The sequence below is a fragment of the Culex pipiens genome, chromosome 1 (assembly GCF_016801865.2).
Source record: "Culex pipiens pallens isolate TS chromosome 1, TS_CPP_V2, whole genome shotgun sequence".
Lineage (NCBI taxonomy): Eukaryota > Metazoa > Arthropoda > Insecta > Diptera > Culicidae > Culex > Culex pipiens.
In genome coordinates, this window is record NC_068937.1 from 60,168,757 (window position 1) to 60,188,244 (window position 19,488).

The window sequence follows — 19,488 nt, forward strand, 5'->3', positions numbered from 1 at the left end:
TGATTTCAAATGTGTAATAACTCGCAACCAGTGTCATGCTAGTTGACTACCATAATATTTGTTAATCTTATTATCAATATTGTAGAATAATATAATTAAAATAAGAACAACCAATCCGCACACGCACACATTTTTTCTTTCTAAAATTGTCTAAATTAATGTCTGATTTTAGGACAATAACAGCGAATCCAAAAATCATTACAGCTATGGGAGTCGTCACCTTAAACAAGTGTAATTTAAAAGCATGACACAACAAATTTCAAGCAGTTTTCAATCTGAACTATGGCATATTCAACTGAAAATTTAACTCAAATCAAATCGTCGGTGGACATCCGACATTGGCTCCGTCATTCCGTGGACTACTACATAATGTTTACTCTCCCCACCGAAAGGTTAATGTATGGGGATAAGATTTGGATATCGTAACGCGCGATACCACAGAGTGTGTAGTACCTTTGATTGAACTATACAGTGGGAAACGTGCACAGGGGTTCCGTGAGTCTCGTGACCACTTTAATTCCTGCTCAAGGTTGTCCCAATAATCGTGTGGTCGGGTTGAGTAACGTCTACGAAATTTTCGATTACATCCCATTGATTTAAGATTTTTTTTTATTTAAATTATATGGAAAAAGTGCTTGTTAAGTGTAGTGAAATTGGAAATGAATGAAAACCAAACTTTGTCAAGTCACGTTCGATTTTATTTTCCAAAGTTATATCCTTCCATTATGCTTTATTCAAGTGTCTAGGGAGTACATTGCAGGGACTCATATGAAATAATTCAAAGCATTCTACTAATAGTTATTGATTTTTTCAGTGTAAGTGAAATGCTTTCCATTCGATTTGTAATTGTCCTGGCCGGGTTTAGTGCATGAGATGAGATTGGTAGTTGGTATCGAATGTCTCGCTTTTAGTGCTTCCCAATGGGAGTCGGCTTATTATTTTTATCGGCTCGATGCCTTTGTCTGATGTGTATGGTTCGATGAATGTTGCGTGAGAATTTTGCAATGTGTTTAATAATATTGATTCCTAGAACGACGAGCAGCACGAGTAGCATACTAACCTTGGAAAAAAATAATGTTCATATAATGTTTCGTATGTAATATTATAAGAAATATTTATAAAAAATTAAGTAAATGTAAAGTAAAAGTAAATATTACAACTGATACTACTTTAAGACGCAACTCAGCTATCTGTCACCTCTAATTCTAGATTCATTGCTCAACAATCCCAGCATTTCAAAAGAGGCACATTTTCCTAGAATTATATACTTGCATAAATTCGCCAATTTGAGTGCTTTTGCCAATTCCTCCACACAATCCCAGCGTAATTCGGTTATGCACTCCAAAAAACGTCTGACCGTGAATTTTGCCTACTTTAAATCACAAGAAAAGTGACTCAGCTCCAACACAGTCGAAAACAATTTAACACGTGTCCCAAAGCAAAGTGAAACATGATTCATAGACGTTATCGGGAAAGCTTTGCTAGAAAATGAACCAATAATGATTCAAATAAAATGATTTGCCAACTAAATCTCAACTTTTCCTCGAAACGAGCAAACTGACACAGATTTGGTGCTACAAAGATCTTCAAGTTCTGGCTGCATCGTCATCATTGTCGTCAGTGATGCAAATGTAGAGCGGAAGAAGTGCACACTTCAGTTGTGCCATTTCTAACGTATCTTCTTTTTTGCCCAAGCCCGCCCTGCCGTTTTCTAACTGACAATGTCCTGCCAGTTGTGAAGCGCTCTTTCACTCACAAAAAAATCAGTCGCGATATATAAAGGGCCGTCACTTCTGCTGGAGGCCTGGCCACATTGCAATCGTGAACTCATTCCGTGTCTTTCGTCTTGAAGCTTACCTGATACATGAACCGAGAGTGCTTTTTCAGTTCGAAATGGTTGGGAAATACGACGGAAATTGAACAAAGCTACATTTTCCTGAAGTTTTTAAGATTGAGATATGTAGTTTTTGAACATTACCATAATTGTTACCATGCCTGAAGCATTTGCGATATTTTTTTGCTTCAAGATTTTAAAAATTAGGCTTCAAGCCCTAAAATCTTAAATCTTGAAATAACCACTCAACCTTTTTTCAATGTTAGAGTTATTTCGGAATCTTCTTAGCCAGGTAATTGTTGGTTCGCCGAATTCGCAAAGAAGAAAATTCGCAAAAAGAAAATTCAAGTGGCCAAGATCATATGGCAGCCAAGCGGTGCGGCGTGTTCAATGTCAAGACATCGCCGAATCGTTTGTTTACTCTTCCTCCGAAAACGCTTTTCTCGTCCTGGGAATTCGCTCGATACCACACTGAACGCCTGAGCCCAGAAAAGAGTCGTGCACAGAGCATCGAGAGCTAGAGAGAGAGACAAAATAACCTTGATGCCATTTCGTGATACGGTTAGCTGTTCTGTATTTGACCACGGCATGATATCATGTAATTTTTCCAAACTTTGTGTGTGATCTTTGAGGTTATAATTCATCTATTTAAGAGTAAAAGCACGCACATTTTTTTAAGGAACTATTCTAGCAGTCAACATCATCCGTAAAATGACCTCTTTGTAAGAAAGCTTACCTTACATAGCAGCTGAGCACTGGGAAAGAGATTATCTCGAAACGAATCTCCGACCAGACTCAGCCAGCACATGGCAGACGAATGCGTGGGCGTACCAATTTTACTACGGATGCCTAGAGCCGAAAAAGAAATACGGTTGGATTATATCATCGATTTTGGAGAAGGACGGTCAATGTACCTAGCGCGTAAGCAAGCTTAACTATGGTGAAAACATGGCTTGTTTTGTTTTTTACTCTGAATAAACACGTGTAATGTTGTTAAACTCAACTGATCAATTTAATATTTAATATTCATCAACAAGGATTTTTTGAAGCAAGGAAATTGATAGGTTTTGTCCGTGGGCCCTAGTCGAGATACCAAGAGCTGTACAAGATTTCTAATGCATAGCGATTTTGACCGTGGTAGGATAAAACTTTTCCAAACTCTTGGATGGAAAGGGGGCGTCATCGGCAAATTTTGTAGCATTTTTTTGATGATTTTTGAGCACTCCTTCCTCATAGTTTTTAATCACAAACACCGGACCCCTCCTTAATGGACCTTGCATCTAGGCTAACCCCTCAACTTCTTCCAAATTTGAAAAAAGGTAGCTGAAATCATCAGGTGAACAAGGCACTTATTAGGTTAATGTATAAAATCCGGGGACCGTGGTGTAGGGGTAAGCGTGATTGCCTCTCACCCAGTCGGCTTGGGTTCGATCCCAGACGGTCCCGGTGGCATTTTTCGAGACGAGATTTGTCTGATCACGCCTTCCGTCGGAAGGAAAGTAAATGTTGGTCCCGGACTAACCTACAAAGGTTAGGTCGTTAGCTCAGTCCAGGTCGTCAGTCGTCTCCCTGGGTCCTGTCTCGGTGGAGTCGCTGGTAGGAAGTTGGACTAACAATCCAAAGGTCGTCAGTTCGAATCCCGGGGTAGATGGAAGCTAAGATGTAAAAAGAGGTTTGCAATTGCCTCAACAATCAAGCCTTCGGACACCTAGTTTCGAATAGGAATCTCGCAATCGAGAACGCCAAGGCAATGCTGTAGAGCGAATAATTTGATTTTTTTTTATTTTGTATAAAATCAATGCCCCGCTAATTGTCAATAGAAAAGAAAACCACCACGTGTTTAATCAACAAAAAGAATTTAGTGTTCATTTAGTGCAGGGGTGCTCAAAGTTTTTGGAGGCCGGGCCAAATTTGAAGCTCAAATGAGCTTGCAGGCCAAATTTACAAAGGGAGCATCCACAAACCACGTGGACACTTTTTTTTGAAAATATCATTCCCCACCCCTCCCCATCATGGACAATTTCCATACAAATAAAATCTTTTTTGTATGGAGCGTGGACAATCGCCAAACCCCCCCCCCCCCCTAAGGTGCCCACGTGGTTTATGGATGGTCCCAAAAACTGTTATTGAAAAAAAAATACATTATTTTAATTTAAAAGAATTAATCTGTTATTTAAAAAAAAAAAAACAATTCGAAATAATAGAAACCACAAAATAACGGTTTTCTATCGGTTTCGTCGATTTTATCGTTTATGGTATTTGAAAAAAAGTTTTTAGCTGAATGTACTTGTGTTTTCAAAAAAAAAACAAAGTTTTGTTTTTACATTTCGAAAATGGTGACAATTCATCTAGAGGTGTAATTTTATCTATAAATTAAGAATGGCTAATGAAAAATCGTTGAGAGCCAGAATATCAACATTTCAATGAAAAAAATGTTAGAAAATGTTTTAAGTTTCCGTATAGTAAAACTGATTCGACCAAAAAAAATTTTAGCGAAAAAACATTTATTTATTTCATCGAAAATTCCCTAACATTCATTTTCTTTTAATAAACCCAAACATGCTCAAATGATTCTAAAAGCAAAGGAATGCATATTAAATAAATTTCAGCTGATTGCACTTAAATTAATTATTTTTAAAGTTTTTTGAAAATATATTTTTGCTCCTGGTTTTTGAGCCACTTTTTTAAATGATGATGGAGGGGTGGGTTGATCGACGAAAGCTTTGTAAAATATTTGCAACAAACTTGATCCTCCGATTTCCACATTTTGTCTGCCTGAATCAGTTGGTAGTCAATCAGATTCGTTATCTAACTGTAATGAGTTCGAATCCCGAAGGAAGTGCAAGGTATGTTTGAGGGTCAGTTCATAAAAGTGTCATTATGACTTGCAACTTAATAAAGAAAACATACATTTTTGCAACGATTACATAGTCAAACTTGAACGTTTTTTAATATTTCTAAAAATGTTTGATGAAAATTTTGACGATATTTAATAGTTTCACTCACATTGAAACGTGTGTAATTGTTTTAATTATAAAATATTTTGAACAAATTATTTGTATCCTAAAGTGGGGATCAACATATTGATAAATGACAAGTTTTTTTATTAACAAAAAATATAAAAGATTAGCATATAAAAGTTTAAAATAAACCACAATTTTTAAAAAGAATAAAATCACTTCACAAGTGGTCAACGGGCCATTTTACATGATCATTCAAAATGGGTCCGCGGGCCACAAAATATCACCTCGCCGGCCACGTTTGGCCCGTGGGCCATACTTTGGTCACCACTGATTTAGTGAGTTACTTTAGAGTGGTTTGTCAGCTGTCATTGCTATTTTCAGTGAGTTTAAATTTAAAATCTTTATCTGACATAAGTTTTTTCGCGTCTCCAACTATCAGTTTGATAATTTACACAGACATGGTTGCAGGTGCTACGACTGGATGGACGCAAATCCGTTGATGGATATGTGATTTGAAATTCTCAAAATACATTAAAAAGCTAACACTCAAATGAATGCTTGGAAAAACTTTTCAGTACTGTAATTTTTGCAATGAAAAATTGGTCTTTCGAGAATGACTGGAAAAGTAAATAATAATGTGAGTCAATTTATCGATCGCTACAAAGCTGTAATTTTATTACAACATTTAATAACCAAATATTTCACAATAACACAAAAAACTTACGCTTTACCGCTCATCCCAAACTGTTGTTTACTTCTAATCTCCACTGAGCGATAGCACGGGCACCGATCGTAAGCACAAAAAATTGAACGGAGCACAAAAGGGTCAGCAGCAGTGTCCGAGGGGTGCGACACTTGCGTATTCGCAACAGTACTAGACCTAATAAAAAAACGCTTAACTAAAAATCTTTGTAAAGTACTGTACACCAAAATTACACAACTATTACAAATCCAGAGTTTTTTTTTTTGAAAAGGTCCTATAAGCTATTGTCTTTCATATGTTTATAGGACCTAATCAAAAAAAATCGAGAAATATTTTTAAATTAGTCCATCATCAAAGCAGGAAAAACTATTTTAAGTGGTTCAAAGGTGATTGTACATCGAATGAATTAAGAGCGATCCACGTGCAAAAAAAATAATTTAGCTCTCTGGAAAAAATGCCTTCTGATTTTTTTTTTTTACAATTTTTGGAAGGGGGGAGGGGATGGGTGACTTCTTCCCGTTTCACCTTAATGGGTTTAAAATGTGAGTATTGAGACAATCTAAGCTGACGTATCTTTTTAACGGTGGATACTAAATATTCCAGTCAAACGATGCCGCGATGGTATTTTTCGAGGAAGGAAATATCTGCCCAAGAAACGAATGCCGGCAGACAACGGTTGATACCACATCTTTTCCCTTTTCGCGCTCTACACGGGCTAGTATTATTTACTTAACGTATTTTTCTTTTTACCACCACCTATCCTTACCTTTCAATTCTACAGGCACATACTTCCTGTTGTACGATTTCATCGATTATTTCGAGAAGGATGCAGCCACGTCGTTGCCGAGGGATAAGTTCTTGGAAATAATGAACACCATTTTCAGCAAGGCGTCGGAACCTGAGCGTGAAGCGATTATATTCCAGGTATTAAGGGGAGGAGTGGGAGGAATGGAACTATGACTATGGATGGTTCATTTCGGTGTGACTAACACGCTCGTTTTGCACGTTATTTTTATTTTATTTTTTCTAGTACACTGGCTGGGAGAGTGGCAACGATGGATACCAAAATCAGCAACAAGTTGGGCGAGCAGTCGGCGATCACTTTTTCATCTGTCCCACCAACGAGTTTGCGCTGGGTCTTACCGAGCAGGGTGCTTCGGTGCATTATTACTACTTCACGCATGTAAGTAAATAGATGGTTTAATGCTAGGGATAACAGTAATTTTGAGAATTTGTGAGAAAGTAACATTTTATCAATCTTTGGATGTTTTAGTACGCGTTTTTCATAATTTGGGGAAAACCATGTTTGTCAATCATGCATCTGATGGTTTTACAATAGTTTATGACATCGAGTAAGAATGATTGAAATATATGTTTTACAACATCTTGCTATCTTGTCGTATGTCACTTTTTAACGTTTCGAGCGAATCACCTTTTGATGTTTGACCTTGAATAATTAAAATTTAGACGGGCTCTGACTAAAATTTTCTAGTCGCAATTGCATTGTGTGTTCATGATATCGATCTGATTGAAACTACGTTGCATATGAAGATAGATTACATTGCGTTGAGTTTGTAAGGTTTTTGAAAGAGTTTAAATGGAATATTTCCGAATTGAAATCGAGATTTAGAGTTTCTAGGCGGTCTTCGATCGAAATTCACCAAAAATCTATTTTTGAACCAATTTTCGATTTCTAAAAAGTATTTTAAAGAACTTTTAAATGTTTAGGATATAATGGGTTTGGCGATTCAACTTGTTTTTTGAGAGTTTGCAAATGTTATGAAAAATGATTTTTTTTAAGTGTCAACTTTCGTCAACATACCCTGAACGATTCGGGTCAACCGAGAAGTCGTCGGAAATACAAAATCTACGTCCATCCACACGCACAGGCATTTGCACTTATTTTAAGTGTGAGTCAATATGTATACGTAAAGGCATATCTTGGAGGCTTATTTAAAAGGTCATTATTGGAGTGTTTGTATAGCCTTTCCTAGAAGGCAAAAATTGTTGGTTATTACCAGAATCAAACATAAACTAAACATTGTAAGGACGTTACAAATATGTTTCAAAGTTTAAGTCGTTTACCTCCCCCCCCCCCTCTCAAAATCGGCTCGAAAAATCAGGGTTCAAAACATTTTTTTCGAAAACATCAAAATATTACTGGAAATAGAAGTCTAATCATTTTTCGCCTGTGCTTTGATATTTTGAAAACTGATGATTGCAAATTTTAAAAAGACGTGTCGTAAAATACCAAACAAGCGACGATATACTGATAGGAAAGTAAATAATAGTAAAGTAAAGTATCGGAGGAAAGTGGCACTTTCAATTACTTTCATCAATTATTCTTGTCAATCCAGATTGAGTACGATCCATAATATATAGATTGCTTCAAGCAGGTTAAACCATCTAGTATGGAGTATCGACACAAGATTGACACATTTATTGGTTTTAAATGTAAGGTGGCTTTAAACACTCTTTCTATGATACTTCCAGCGCACGAGCACCTCTTTGTGGGGCGAATGGATGGGCGTTTTGCACGGCGATGAGGTGGAGTACATTTTTGGCCAGCCGATGAACGCAACCCTGCAGTACCGACAACGAGAACGTGACCTTAGCCGGCGCATGGTCCTTTCCGTGAGTGAATTTGCGCGATCCGGGTAAGACTTGGAATTGTCCTCGTGGTGCTTTGAGATAATAATTTAATGTAATTTTTTGTTTGTTTATTGTAGCAATCCAGCGTTAGAGGGTGAACACTGGCCGTTGTACACCAAAGAGAATCCTATTTACTTCATTTTCAACGCGGAAGGTGAGGACGATCTGCGGGGAGAGAAATACGGCCGGGGTCCGATGGCTACGTCGTGCGCGTTCTGGAACGATTTCTTGCCCCGACTTAGGGCATGGTCAAGTGAGTGGCTATATGGGGTCGTTTCTAAACTAGATTTAATGCAAATTCCTTTTTCTAGTTCCACCAAAATCTTCGTGTAATCTGCTAGAACCGACGTCGGGAGCACACGTGCGCTACGTGGACATTAAAGTGCTAACAGTGTTATCGGTGTTAATCGTGCTGAGATTATTCTAAACGCATCCAAACGCCACGAATCACACCTATCTGACCCTTTCCCACCCTCCCCTCAAACACCGCTGAGCTAAATAGATAATGTGTACAACAAACACCTCCCACCACCACCAGTAAACTAACTACCAGCAGCAACCAAAATTACCCGAGAAGGATGCCAGAGGAGAGCAGCAGCAGGTGAAGCAGAGCTTTACACGTGACCATCCCACACACCCACTCGTAGGATTAACTTTAGTACAAGGGACATAGTAATATAATCAATTTTTTAGTATTCTCAACACATGATGGAACACGGTGACGAGACCCTTAATGATAAGGCAAACAAGAAGGATGAGAAAAAAGACACACACAATTCGTGGCAAGGGCCATTTTTCGCGAAGAAAAACTGCAAATAATTTACCGATGTTGATATCGAGGTTTTGCTGACCTTAGAATGCCGAGATTGTTGTTTCGAATGGATGGAAGCGATTGGTTTTCCGATTGTGCGTAAGGATGAGATTTGGACGGAGAAAGTATATGAAGTGAATGTTCCGAGCTTGACTGGTGAGGCGCGGGCGCTTTCCATAAAATATTTTTTGTTCAAAAACAAAGAAACAGCAACACAACAGAAAACACACATACACGTGGTACAGGCCACACCGAGTCCCCGTAACCTCACAGGAACAAAAAAAAAACAATGTTTGTTAGAGAAGTAAGTATGCAAATCGCTAAAGTCACCATTAACTGTTTGCATGATCAAAGGAAATGTCGAATCACGTGTTTTATGAAAGTTTAAAAATAGTGGAAGTAAGCTAACGTTCAGGATTCAACGTTTAAAAAAATTCTTGTTAGATGTACTATTGGTTCAAATGCATCAAGTGTTTTTTGTTTTATTTTTGTTGAAAGAATCTCAGTTTGATAAGAGTCATGTCAGCTGGACATGCGTTATTTTCTATTTCTGCAGCAATATAGCAATGAATAGTTGTTTCAATGTTTTAAGTGTTATAGAATATAAATATGCGATATTGTGGAACCATAGACATAAAGATAAAACTACACATACATAATGCATATCATACGTGTAAGGTAGTGTATTACTGATAACCGAAGCAAGTGTGAGGTAAAATTCTTCAACAGTTACAAACGTATCACCCTTGACTGACGTTGATTTTGTTTCAGTTCGCATAAGTGCAAAGAAAATTATTTGCAATTAAGTATGCAAACATTCTCTGAACAATAGCAAAATGACAGAAAAAAAAACAAAATGAGTATTATTCTGAAGGGTATTAGTATGTAAAATTACACAACACAAGATTTTCCAAAAGACCTAACCAGTATGTCCTTTTTATTTAGAAAAAAAATCCTTCAAGGTGCAAACAATGTGAAACAAAACAAAAAACATATCAATGAGCAGGAAAAGTCGCAAACATATCATTATTATTGAAAGAAAAAAGACAAAACGAACAAAACATATAAATGGCCGCACGCTTTTTTGTGTGTCGTAAATTTAAACGAGAGAACTAATATCGTAACACTTCGTGGAAGGTAGAATGATGAAATAACCGTTTTGAAACGCCATAACCCACCCTCCTTTTATATACATACCATTTTATACACAAGTTTAAAAAGTAAAAGCCACAAACTGATTTCACTATCCTTCCACCAACTTGTATGACAAATAGAGGATAACTTATATGATAAACACATTCTAGTAATAAAAGGAGCTCTAACCAAATAAAAGAAAAAGATGGTGAAGAAATAAAGTGCATTCGTTGTTAGTTGTGCACGTTCCCCAAAGCAAAACTTATGATAATATTGGCAGGTTTTAGATAAGCTGACACTTTATATGAAAAAAAAACAAAACTCATCGAAACTTATGAATCTCATCGTATGTCTTAAATCAAAATAAAATATTATTTTGAAAGTATCGTTTTGCTTTGATTGTATGTTTTCTTTCACACCAAAATATTCAATTTGATCAATATTACCTTTGACTGAAAAGAATAGCTCTAAATTGTTATTGTAGTTTGTTGATTTTTTTCTATTGTAGCAAAACCTCTGTTTTCGCAATGCTTTAATTTCCCTGAATTTTCTAAAACATTTCATCATATTTGCATATTTGCATGCAAATTTAAAACATGATGCGACGAATGTTTGACGGTCCTTGAAGCAATAAATTACATAATCTGTATCGGAAATGTGTTACTTGGAGAAGGGAAGCTATACCGGAATTTGTGTTACGTTATAATTGAACGAACCTTTGCTATCTTATTTTGGTTGTCGAGCTTAGGTATGACTAGTAAACTACTCTTGAGGGATTTACATTTTTTTAATCCACGATGGCGTCCAAAATGGCGGTGATGAAATATTGAGAAAATGTATTTGGTAATTCAATGGGCAATCAACCATTAAAGTTGCACTAAAATGGGGTCGTTGAACTTGAATTTGATGTTAAAAACAAGAAAACAAAGACTTCTTTTTTCAATATTTTGATCATGAGTCAATTATACGAAGTGCCATACAAACCATCGGATAATCGACACTTCGGGTAAACGAGACTTTGAACAATCGAGTTTGGACTGTATTCAGTAATGTTTGAGAACTTGTCACTAATAAAGTGCCAGCAGCTGGACACTTGGTTGCGGCTGAGGACAAAAACAAAGACCAGCAGAGCCAACCAAGACCCCTACACAATCCCCCTTCTCTGCCTACGCCTTGTCTTTTAACCTCAATCCCTTCCCCTAATAACCCCGAGAAGGCCGCGGGTAATCGGCTCCTATACTCTTAGCTTTAAGTAAAATGTAATTACAAAAGCTGACTCGGTCCTAATAAAAATAATTTTATGAAAAAAATCGACAAGAAAATTGTTGACACTTTTTGAACATTTAATATTCTATTGGTAAGTAAACTAACCTTTTCCAAAATAACTAGTTTTGGAAGGTGAGATAGCAATGAATATTATTTGTTCTTTTTTGTTCTTGCATGTTGGCATGCATGTCTTCTATAAAAAATAATTTTGTCAAAAAAAACAGGAAATGCAAATATATTGTGATGTTTTAGAGAAATGCATTCAAAACCTGAAGGTAATGTAACTGCGTAAAACGAGGTTTGGCTGTTAGTGATTGTATGGTTAAGTATAGTATCGTTTTGTAATATCTAAGTAAATGCTAACTGGTTAGATTAGTGCCTAACTGCGGTAGACTGTGCAGAAGTAAAGGCGATAGATTGTGGAATGCACTGTTCTCAAAACAAATGTACAACAACAAAAAAGTATCAAGTGTTTGCAAACAAACTGCAACATATCAAATAAAATATATATAAAAAAAATCATTGTACGAAATCTGTTCTGTGGGAAACAATATTAAATTACACTCTAGTGAAGAAACAAAACCAATAACTCTTGGAAATATTTAAATGAAAACGCAAATGTTATTGAAGGCAAGACAAAAAAAACTGCATTGTATGGTAGATTTGCTAACAGACACTTACAAAGCACACGCTTGCACTACAACTCACACTTCCTTATTGGATGCATCCTCTAACTAATCGCCCGTATTAACTCAATTTTGAAAAAAGCCAGCAAGTGGTTAAAAACACACATAACATGCATATTAAACAAGCCGAGCCTTTTCACTTGATAGCAGAGTTTTCTATTTATTTATCTAGCAAGATTTAATAGGACACACCTTTTTGTAAACACATTGTATACAAAATAAAAAATAGAAACAATGCAAATGCAGCAAATATTATTCGTACATACACACACAATACACGTGGATATCTCTGTAGCCAGTAAGCAAAGCATGTTTTTGATAAATCCATATTTGAACCAAATTAACACATCCAGCGACAAATATGCAAAAAGAAAAAAAATAAGTGTAAAAATATAGGCAAAATAAAGTACACGAATAATAATCTAGTGCATGTGCATCTATAGATGATCAGCTGGTCTGATAATACAAACAAACGTAGAAATTACGCGCGGCAAATGGACAAACGAACCCTTGCAATGTACATGGAGAAAGTTTTGATGTGTAGGAATGTGTCGAGCCGTTTACCGATATCAATAAAAACAAACAAATCTTAAGAAATGTACCCAGAAACACACCAAACTCACTGAAGATTCAAGAAATTTTGGTTGGAAAGTTCTGTTATGGAATTGATTGAAAAATTATAGCATGAGCATTTTAACAAGAGTATAGTGTTTATGAAGTTGTTTATTAAACATTTGCTTTTCAACTGAATAGATTTTATTCGTGTCATGCTATTTCTGGACAAAGTTCAATCAGTTGAATTTGTTAAAAACATGTACACCAATTTGTTGAAGGTTAAAAACTTTACATGCGCGTCATATGTGGCATATAGTACATACAGTAATTACCAAACTGGGTTGAGAACGTAGCTAATCACCTAATGCTACTCGCTAACTGGGCTGAAAGAAAAATTACGAGTAGTCCACAGATTCAATAATATTTTCCTTATAAAGTGTAATTTAAAAATAAAAGTTACTCAAAATTATTCACAATGCTTACTTTACACATTTCTTTAATTGCGATTTTAAATTAAATAAAAGTAAAAAAAGCTTTTTTATTTATTGAACACGATTTTTGTATCCATTAACCCCTCGGTCAATAATGAAGAAAAAAAAAACCTCGGTCATCTCGGTTCGTTTTTTTACGTTTGGGCTACGGCCCAGTTTTCGAGCGCTTAGTTACTGAACAAGTACTCTATCACTGTGTACTACGAAGAAAGAATTGTTCGATGCCGGTGTGCTCTCTTGTACTAAGCTTGCTGGGGTTCCTATTTAGAAAGTACAAGATGCTACATGGGCATCGTGTGTAGAAGGTCTCCAGAAGACATCAATTGTTGTAAATGCACGAATGAATTCGAGTTTGTTGGAAGTGTTGGGATTAAGGAATTGAGTGGAAAAATCATTAATTTTTATTTATTATTGCTTGCTTTATTTGTTGTTATCAATCAAACCGCTTAACCACAGATAAACAGATGTAAATCTGATTAAAAATCCATCAATCTTTTATCCTCATAATTGCCTGCTTTGATACAAAAAAATTAACTGGAATTAAGAATTGAAAATCCTCATGCTCGATAGTTTTGCCACATAAAGGAGGTATAAACCTATGACAAACAAACAAATAAACTCGCAATGTTTGGCGTTTGGCTGTTTGCCAAAATCGCAATCTTGTGCGCGGCCAACTCGCAAACATAGCAAAATGTATGCAAGCTGACTTTTATGCTAAAAGAAAAATGCAGGCAAACTGTCAAACTGTTGGAAAATGCGAGTTTATTTGTTTGTTTGTCATAGTCTAATAGCTGCTTATTGTTCAGATCAATATGAGCAACTTGATTAAAAAAAACTGATCATTGCTATATTTGGTAAGATGTTTTTTTTTGGGTTATGTGGTGTATTGTTCATGTAGAAATCACGAGATTTTTTTTCTACAAAATTGATTTATTTTACATTGCATCTGATCATATTTCCAACACATGGATAAGGATGCTGGCTGTTTGTACTGAGTGAGTAAAACAATCAAAACTCAATCCTACTTTGTTGAATTATTGAAAGCTCCAATAGAAGTACACCCAATCACCACATGATGGAAGATGGAAATATACGGAATGAACGCAGAAAACAAATGTCAATTTTATGTATTTAGAGTACTAGCTATCGTTACAATAAATAGCAACTAAACTCATCGATGCATGCACACACGTACACACTTTTAGAGCTGATATTTTGTAAAATTGATATAATACGACGCTTTATTCATATGAAAGACTCTATATTGGAAGAAAATTTGCTACCTATACTATTAGAATGCCGTAGAGAATTAGCATAGTAGCGAGTAATTAATTTTAAATTAAAAAAGGCATAAAAGTGTATTTGTGCATGATCTAGAAGCGAGCAAAGACAAAGCACAGAATTTCTGCATTATAAACGCTCTGTTATTTGAAACCTGTCATATTACTTTTTAACAAAAAGGAAACACAACGCACTCTTAGCCGATTTCAGATCGAAATCTTTTTGTAAAATGAGTCAGAGTGATCGCTCCAGTATTCGAACAAAATAAACAAAAAACAAAATGACGAAAGATCCATGGTAAACATATCTACTAAACGTGATTATATTATAGAACAATCTGTGCATAGCTCTTAGAGAATAATAAAGGAAAACAATATCAACACAAACAAAAACACAACGTAGAGGTCGAACAATGTGCTAAGTAAGCTACACACACAACAAAAATGGTTTTAAAGAACAACCGTATATAGATCAATAAGCCTGTTAATGTGCTTTATTCTCGGTAAAATTTAAAACGCATGACGTGTTTACACATAACATACAATACTTTATCAGTGCGATCATCATTTGAAAAAAAAGTTAGAATAAAGTAATAATACATAACAATGATGCTTATGATGACTTTTACAAACACCTTATAGGCTATCCTTTTAGAATCCTAGTTATTAGTGGAAAACAACATGATGAGGGCATTTGCAACAAAACATATTTATACCAAAAAAAAGAAACTTGAGTTTATGTGCAACTTGCCAAATTTTAGCCTTTATTTATTTAGAAAAAATGCATTTCCAAAGGAAGAAAAGTTAAAAGACGAACACGGCACCTTTGTGTGAAATCTATGCTCAACAAGTCGACAACAAGATCTTGGAAATTATCTCATTATTTTATATGCATTTGAGAGTTTGTAGCGTATGAAGCTATGTCACACTATTGTTCTTTTACACACATACAAAACATCACACAGACATACACACTCACACATGTGGCATTGCAAATATTATGTGTTCAAGAGGAAACCTCTAACCTGACACAGGAAGACAAGTTTCACCCAAGTAGGCTGTACAGTTTCGGTGCTTTCATCCGTGATGGAACAAAGGAATTTCTTTTGAAATCTATTCGACATTTTTTAAATTACCATTTGTTAGATTAAATAACATTGGGAAAATAAATATATGCGTTCGCCTTCTTATTGACAAATTTGATTGATTGTCAATATTTTTGAAACAACATTATAAGTTTTTATTTTTATTTTCTTAGACGTCCGTGGTCTAATTCAACGATTCACAAAAGTGAAAACTATCAGTTGCAAACAAAAGCTTTGTTCTTATATTTTTTTCTATACGATACATGTTTACTGTTTTTTTTAGTAGGAGATGACTATGATATGAAAACGTTTCCATTATTTTGAAAGCATTGTTACTTTTTTTAAAGATACAAATCATACATATCTAGTGTATACTAAAGCCACACTTACAAATAAAAAAATACGATGCAAAAGACAAATGCTTTTACTGTGGAATTACACTGCACACAATCAAACACACACACACATAAACACAATAGGGCATCGGTGCTAGCCTGCCATTCTAAACGTCGTTGGTTCGAACCCGATCAGAGAGTAGATTAAAAATGCACGTGATGATTGCAACATTGCTGAAGCGCTTAACCAACTCGAAGCGTTTCAGAAATGAAAGTTAATCGCGTTAGACTCGAACAGCGATATGCCATGCAACGTGTCGCATACTGTACTTCGATGCGAATTGCCTCTTCGCTTGAAACAGTTCCGTCACGCGACGCTTGACATGCAACGCTTCCCTCAGGCGTGCAACCTTTGTTGCACACGGAGGCTTGCCCGTCGAACCATCGAACGTGTTGAACGGAAATAGTAAACTTAAAAAAAAAAAACAAAGAACGATTGATTTATTGTAGGTAGGCACACCGCAGAGCCGTACTATGTACTAGCAACTTCTAGCAGATCTATACAAAAAAAAACAATGTTCTTTAGCCAGCACTTCTGTGTACATCGCATCGCGTTGAAGATGTTTGAACAGAGGAAAAAAAAGTAAGTGGAAAAGCAACAAGAAACAATGTTTGTACCCAAACACGTATCAGAGACTAGGAAAAGAATACATATCAACTATATATTTATACATACGACATATGTATTTTATAGAATAAATTATTTAAATAAGAAGGTGCCGTTGCGAACGGAAAAAGTATGAAGAGAATATTTTATAAGGAAATAACAGAGTAAAAAGGTAAACGAAAATGTAACACAACAAATATATATATTTAGAAAACAAATATGAAAAAAAAAAAACTTAAATGCTACCCTCACATCCATATTTTATCAAAAACAAAACGAAAGCAGAAAAAACAAGAAATGCAAATAAAAACACACAGAAAATGTTTCACTAACGATAACAAAGGGACAAAATTATAAAGTAAATACCACTTAAATGGAAAACAACTAATCAAGCAAAAATCTAGTTCAACAATTTATTAAATGCTGATTTTCAGCGTGGTATTTACCGCAAGTTGAAGGTAGCAGAAGTATAAAGGCTTACAAAAAATACATGGTAACAAAATTGACAGCATCTTACACAGACTATCAAATGATAAAAATGAATAAATACAATTTAAAGTACGCTTCAATTAGATGATTTTGGATGACACTTCCATATTCCAACAAAAGGTGAACAATACACATAAGTAGAGCGCAATCACATGATGCACAAGATGCACAGTTATCTCAAAATATCTGTGTATTTTCATTAGGTTTAGAGCCTTGTAACGTCATGATTCGAATTCCCGGACGCTTCAAAACCCGGACACTTCATCTTGTTTTATCAATTATTTGGACATAAGTTCGCAAAACTGTGTTATTTGAAGAATTCCAACATCAACTTTCATTTAAAGTTTGTTTGAACGCTGTTCTAATGCCAAAACAACTAAATACAATAAAATTATAAGTTTACCAAAACTGCGAAACATTTCACTTGAAATATATCATAGGCTCGATCATAGGCGTTCGAAGCACCGGGAAGGCAAAGCAGAAATTTATGGTTTCGATTTCCTTAAATTCTAGCAAATTTTTATATAAACTATCGATTGTTTTGATGTTAAGTGTCCGGATGTCGAATCATGACGTTAGGTCCAGTTGGGCCAAAACTACTAAATTTGAACTAAAGAACTCTAGGCACTCACTGGATATGCTCTGAGGGCTTTTGTTAATTTGATTTGATTAACCGCGGTGGATTTTCTTGAAATAATTCGAACTGTCAAAAATCCACCAAAGGATCTACCGGTGGATACTTTTCTACCACAGTTTTTTGTGTGATCAATGTGGTAGATGTTTTGGTGGATTTTTGACAGTTCAAATTATTTCAAGAAAATCCACCGCGGTTAACCAAATCAAATTAACAAAAGCCCTCTGTTTTCTATAAGTGTTTGTGTTATGCTGTCTGTTGTACTAGAGCAGAACTGCACTGGCTTACCAAAACCGTTGGGACGAACACGCCAAAAAACATTGGCTAGATTTCGATTAAGAGCAGATGAGTGATTTCTCAATCTTTTTTGCCTTCCTCACCTCACTGAGGCAAGGCTATAAAATCACTCGAAAAATGAACTTCTTAAATACACCTCCTAGATATACCTTCACGTATACCTATCGACTCAGAATCAAAACAGAATCTGAACAAATGTCTGTGGGGATGTGTGTAGACATGATTTTTTCCACACGATTATCTCAGAACTGGCTGAACCGATTTTGGCCGGATCCGCCTTATTCTGTTCGTTTTGGGGTCCCCTAAGACCCTATTTAATTTAATTCTGTTTAATGAAGTACTTTTAAAGTTATGCCAAGAAAAAGTTTTTTTGTAGCTACAAAAAAGGGTGATTTTTGCATAACCTCAAAGGCTGGATCTTTTTGCTTACGCGCGAGAGTCGCGCAGCATGCGTAGGGATTTTGGTCAGACCACGCGGGGGATTGGCAGCCACACCCCCTTGCATGCGTATCGCCCGGTTGCCACATTGCTTAAGCAGTGTCTGCGTCTCTTCTGGAAAAAATCTGTATTAATTATGTTGCTGCATCATTTTGTCTCGACAAAGATTTACAAGAACTTTTAAGCATGAGCATGGTTAAAGATTTACACGATTTTTTTACTGAAATATATAACTCATGGGACTTTTCTTCTTTATTTTGGTAAAAAAAAGAATTGAAAATTGCTGTTCAAGTAAAATCAATAATTATAAAAAATAAATGAAAAAAATTTAAAAAAACTCTTAAATGAATTTGTAAATACAACCTTAAATACAACATGAATGCGAGGAAGGCACCAACCACCTTAAGGTGGATTAAGTAAGGTTTTTTTAAGTTGCACCAAGTTAAGAACTCCAGCTACAATACCTCTCGAAAAAACACTTGATACCGACTCTTCCCCCTCTCTTATGTATTTTTTGGCTTTGAGTTTCCTTTGATCAAAAATGTTATTTTGCCATTTGTTTTTGTTATAATACAATGAATATGAATTCTTGTTTCTTAAAATAGTATTTTTTGTTTTGACTAATTTTTTTTATTATGCTATTGATCATACATGTTTACCAAATTTATCAAACTATGCAATACCACCACTTGTTTTTAATGTCCCATGTAGTTTTATGTTTATCTCAATTAGCCTGCCATGTTTCTCATGTTATGATTTCTTTTGAACACGCTCATGCCGATGACTAGTTAATAACTACCAGTTAGTTAATCATCCAATCGGCCATATTTGTCCATCAAAACCATTCATTTCGCGCTGTCAGTAAGTAGTGGCAGCTTGTTGCAAACGTTTTCATTATACAATTTGTCTGATATATTCAATCATCACCATTAATGACACAGCTGGGTTACCCCTCTTTTTTGTTGTTGTACTTCTTGTTGTTGCGTTTGGCCCATTCGATCCGACCCTGACCTTCCGTGGCTTCGAATCCAATCGCGTTCTCGACCACGAGGTTGATGTTTCAGCACTCACTTCGCCAAGACCCGCTGCCCCAAGCCAAATTGATGGATGCTAATCCCAACACGAGCCGTATTTTCCCGCGCGTTTCTCACGACACTAATCGCGGCCC

At 35.7% G+C, this 19,488-nt stretch overlaps 1 protein-coding gene across 3 annotated transcripts in view; it reads left to right on the forward strand.

The window, feature by feature from the left end:
- The window catches only part of LOC120424145 (acetylcholinesterase), a 44,407-nt gene extending 27,621 nt beyond the window's left edge, over window positions 1-16,786 (forward strand). For all 3 annotated transcript variants that reach the window (XM_039588187.2, XM_039588186.2, XM_052706618.1), the window contains exons 7-11: window positions 6,282-6,424; window positions 6,531-6,683; window positions 7,994-8,157; window positions 8,230-8,405; window positions 8,464-16,786. In XM_039588187.2, the coding sequence (XP_039444121.1) occupies window positions 6,282-6,424; window positions 6,531-6,683; window positions 7,994-8,157; window positions 8,230-8,405; window positions 8,464-8,579 (752 nt within the window). In that variant the 3' untranslated portion in view covers window positions 8,580-16,786. The remainder of the gene's footprint in view (window positions 1-6,281; window positions 6,425-6,530; window positions 6,684-7,993; window positions 8,158-8,229; window positions 8,406-8,463) is intronic.
- The last annotated feature ends 2,702 nt before the right edge of the window (window positions 16,787-19,488 follow it).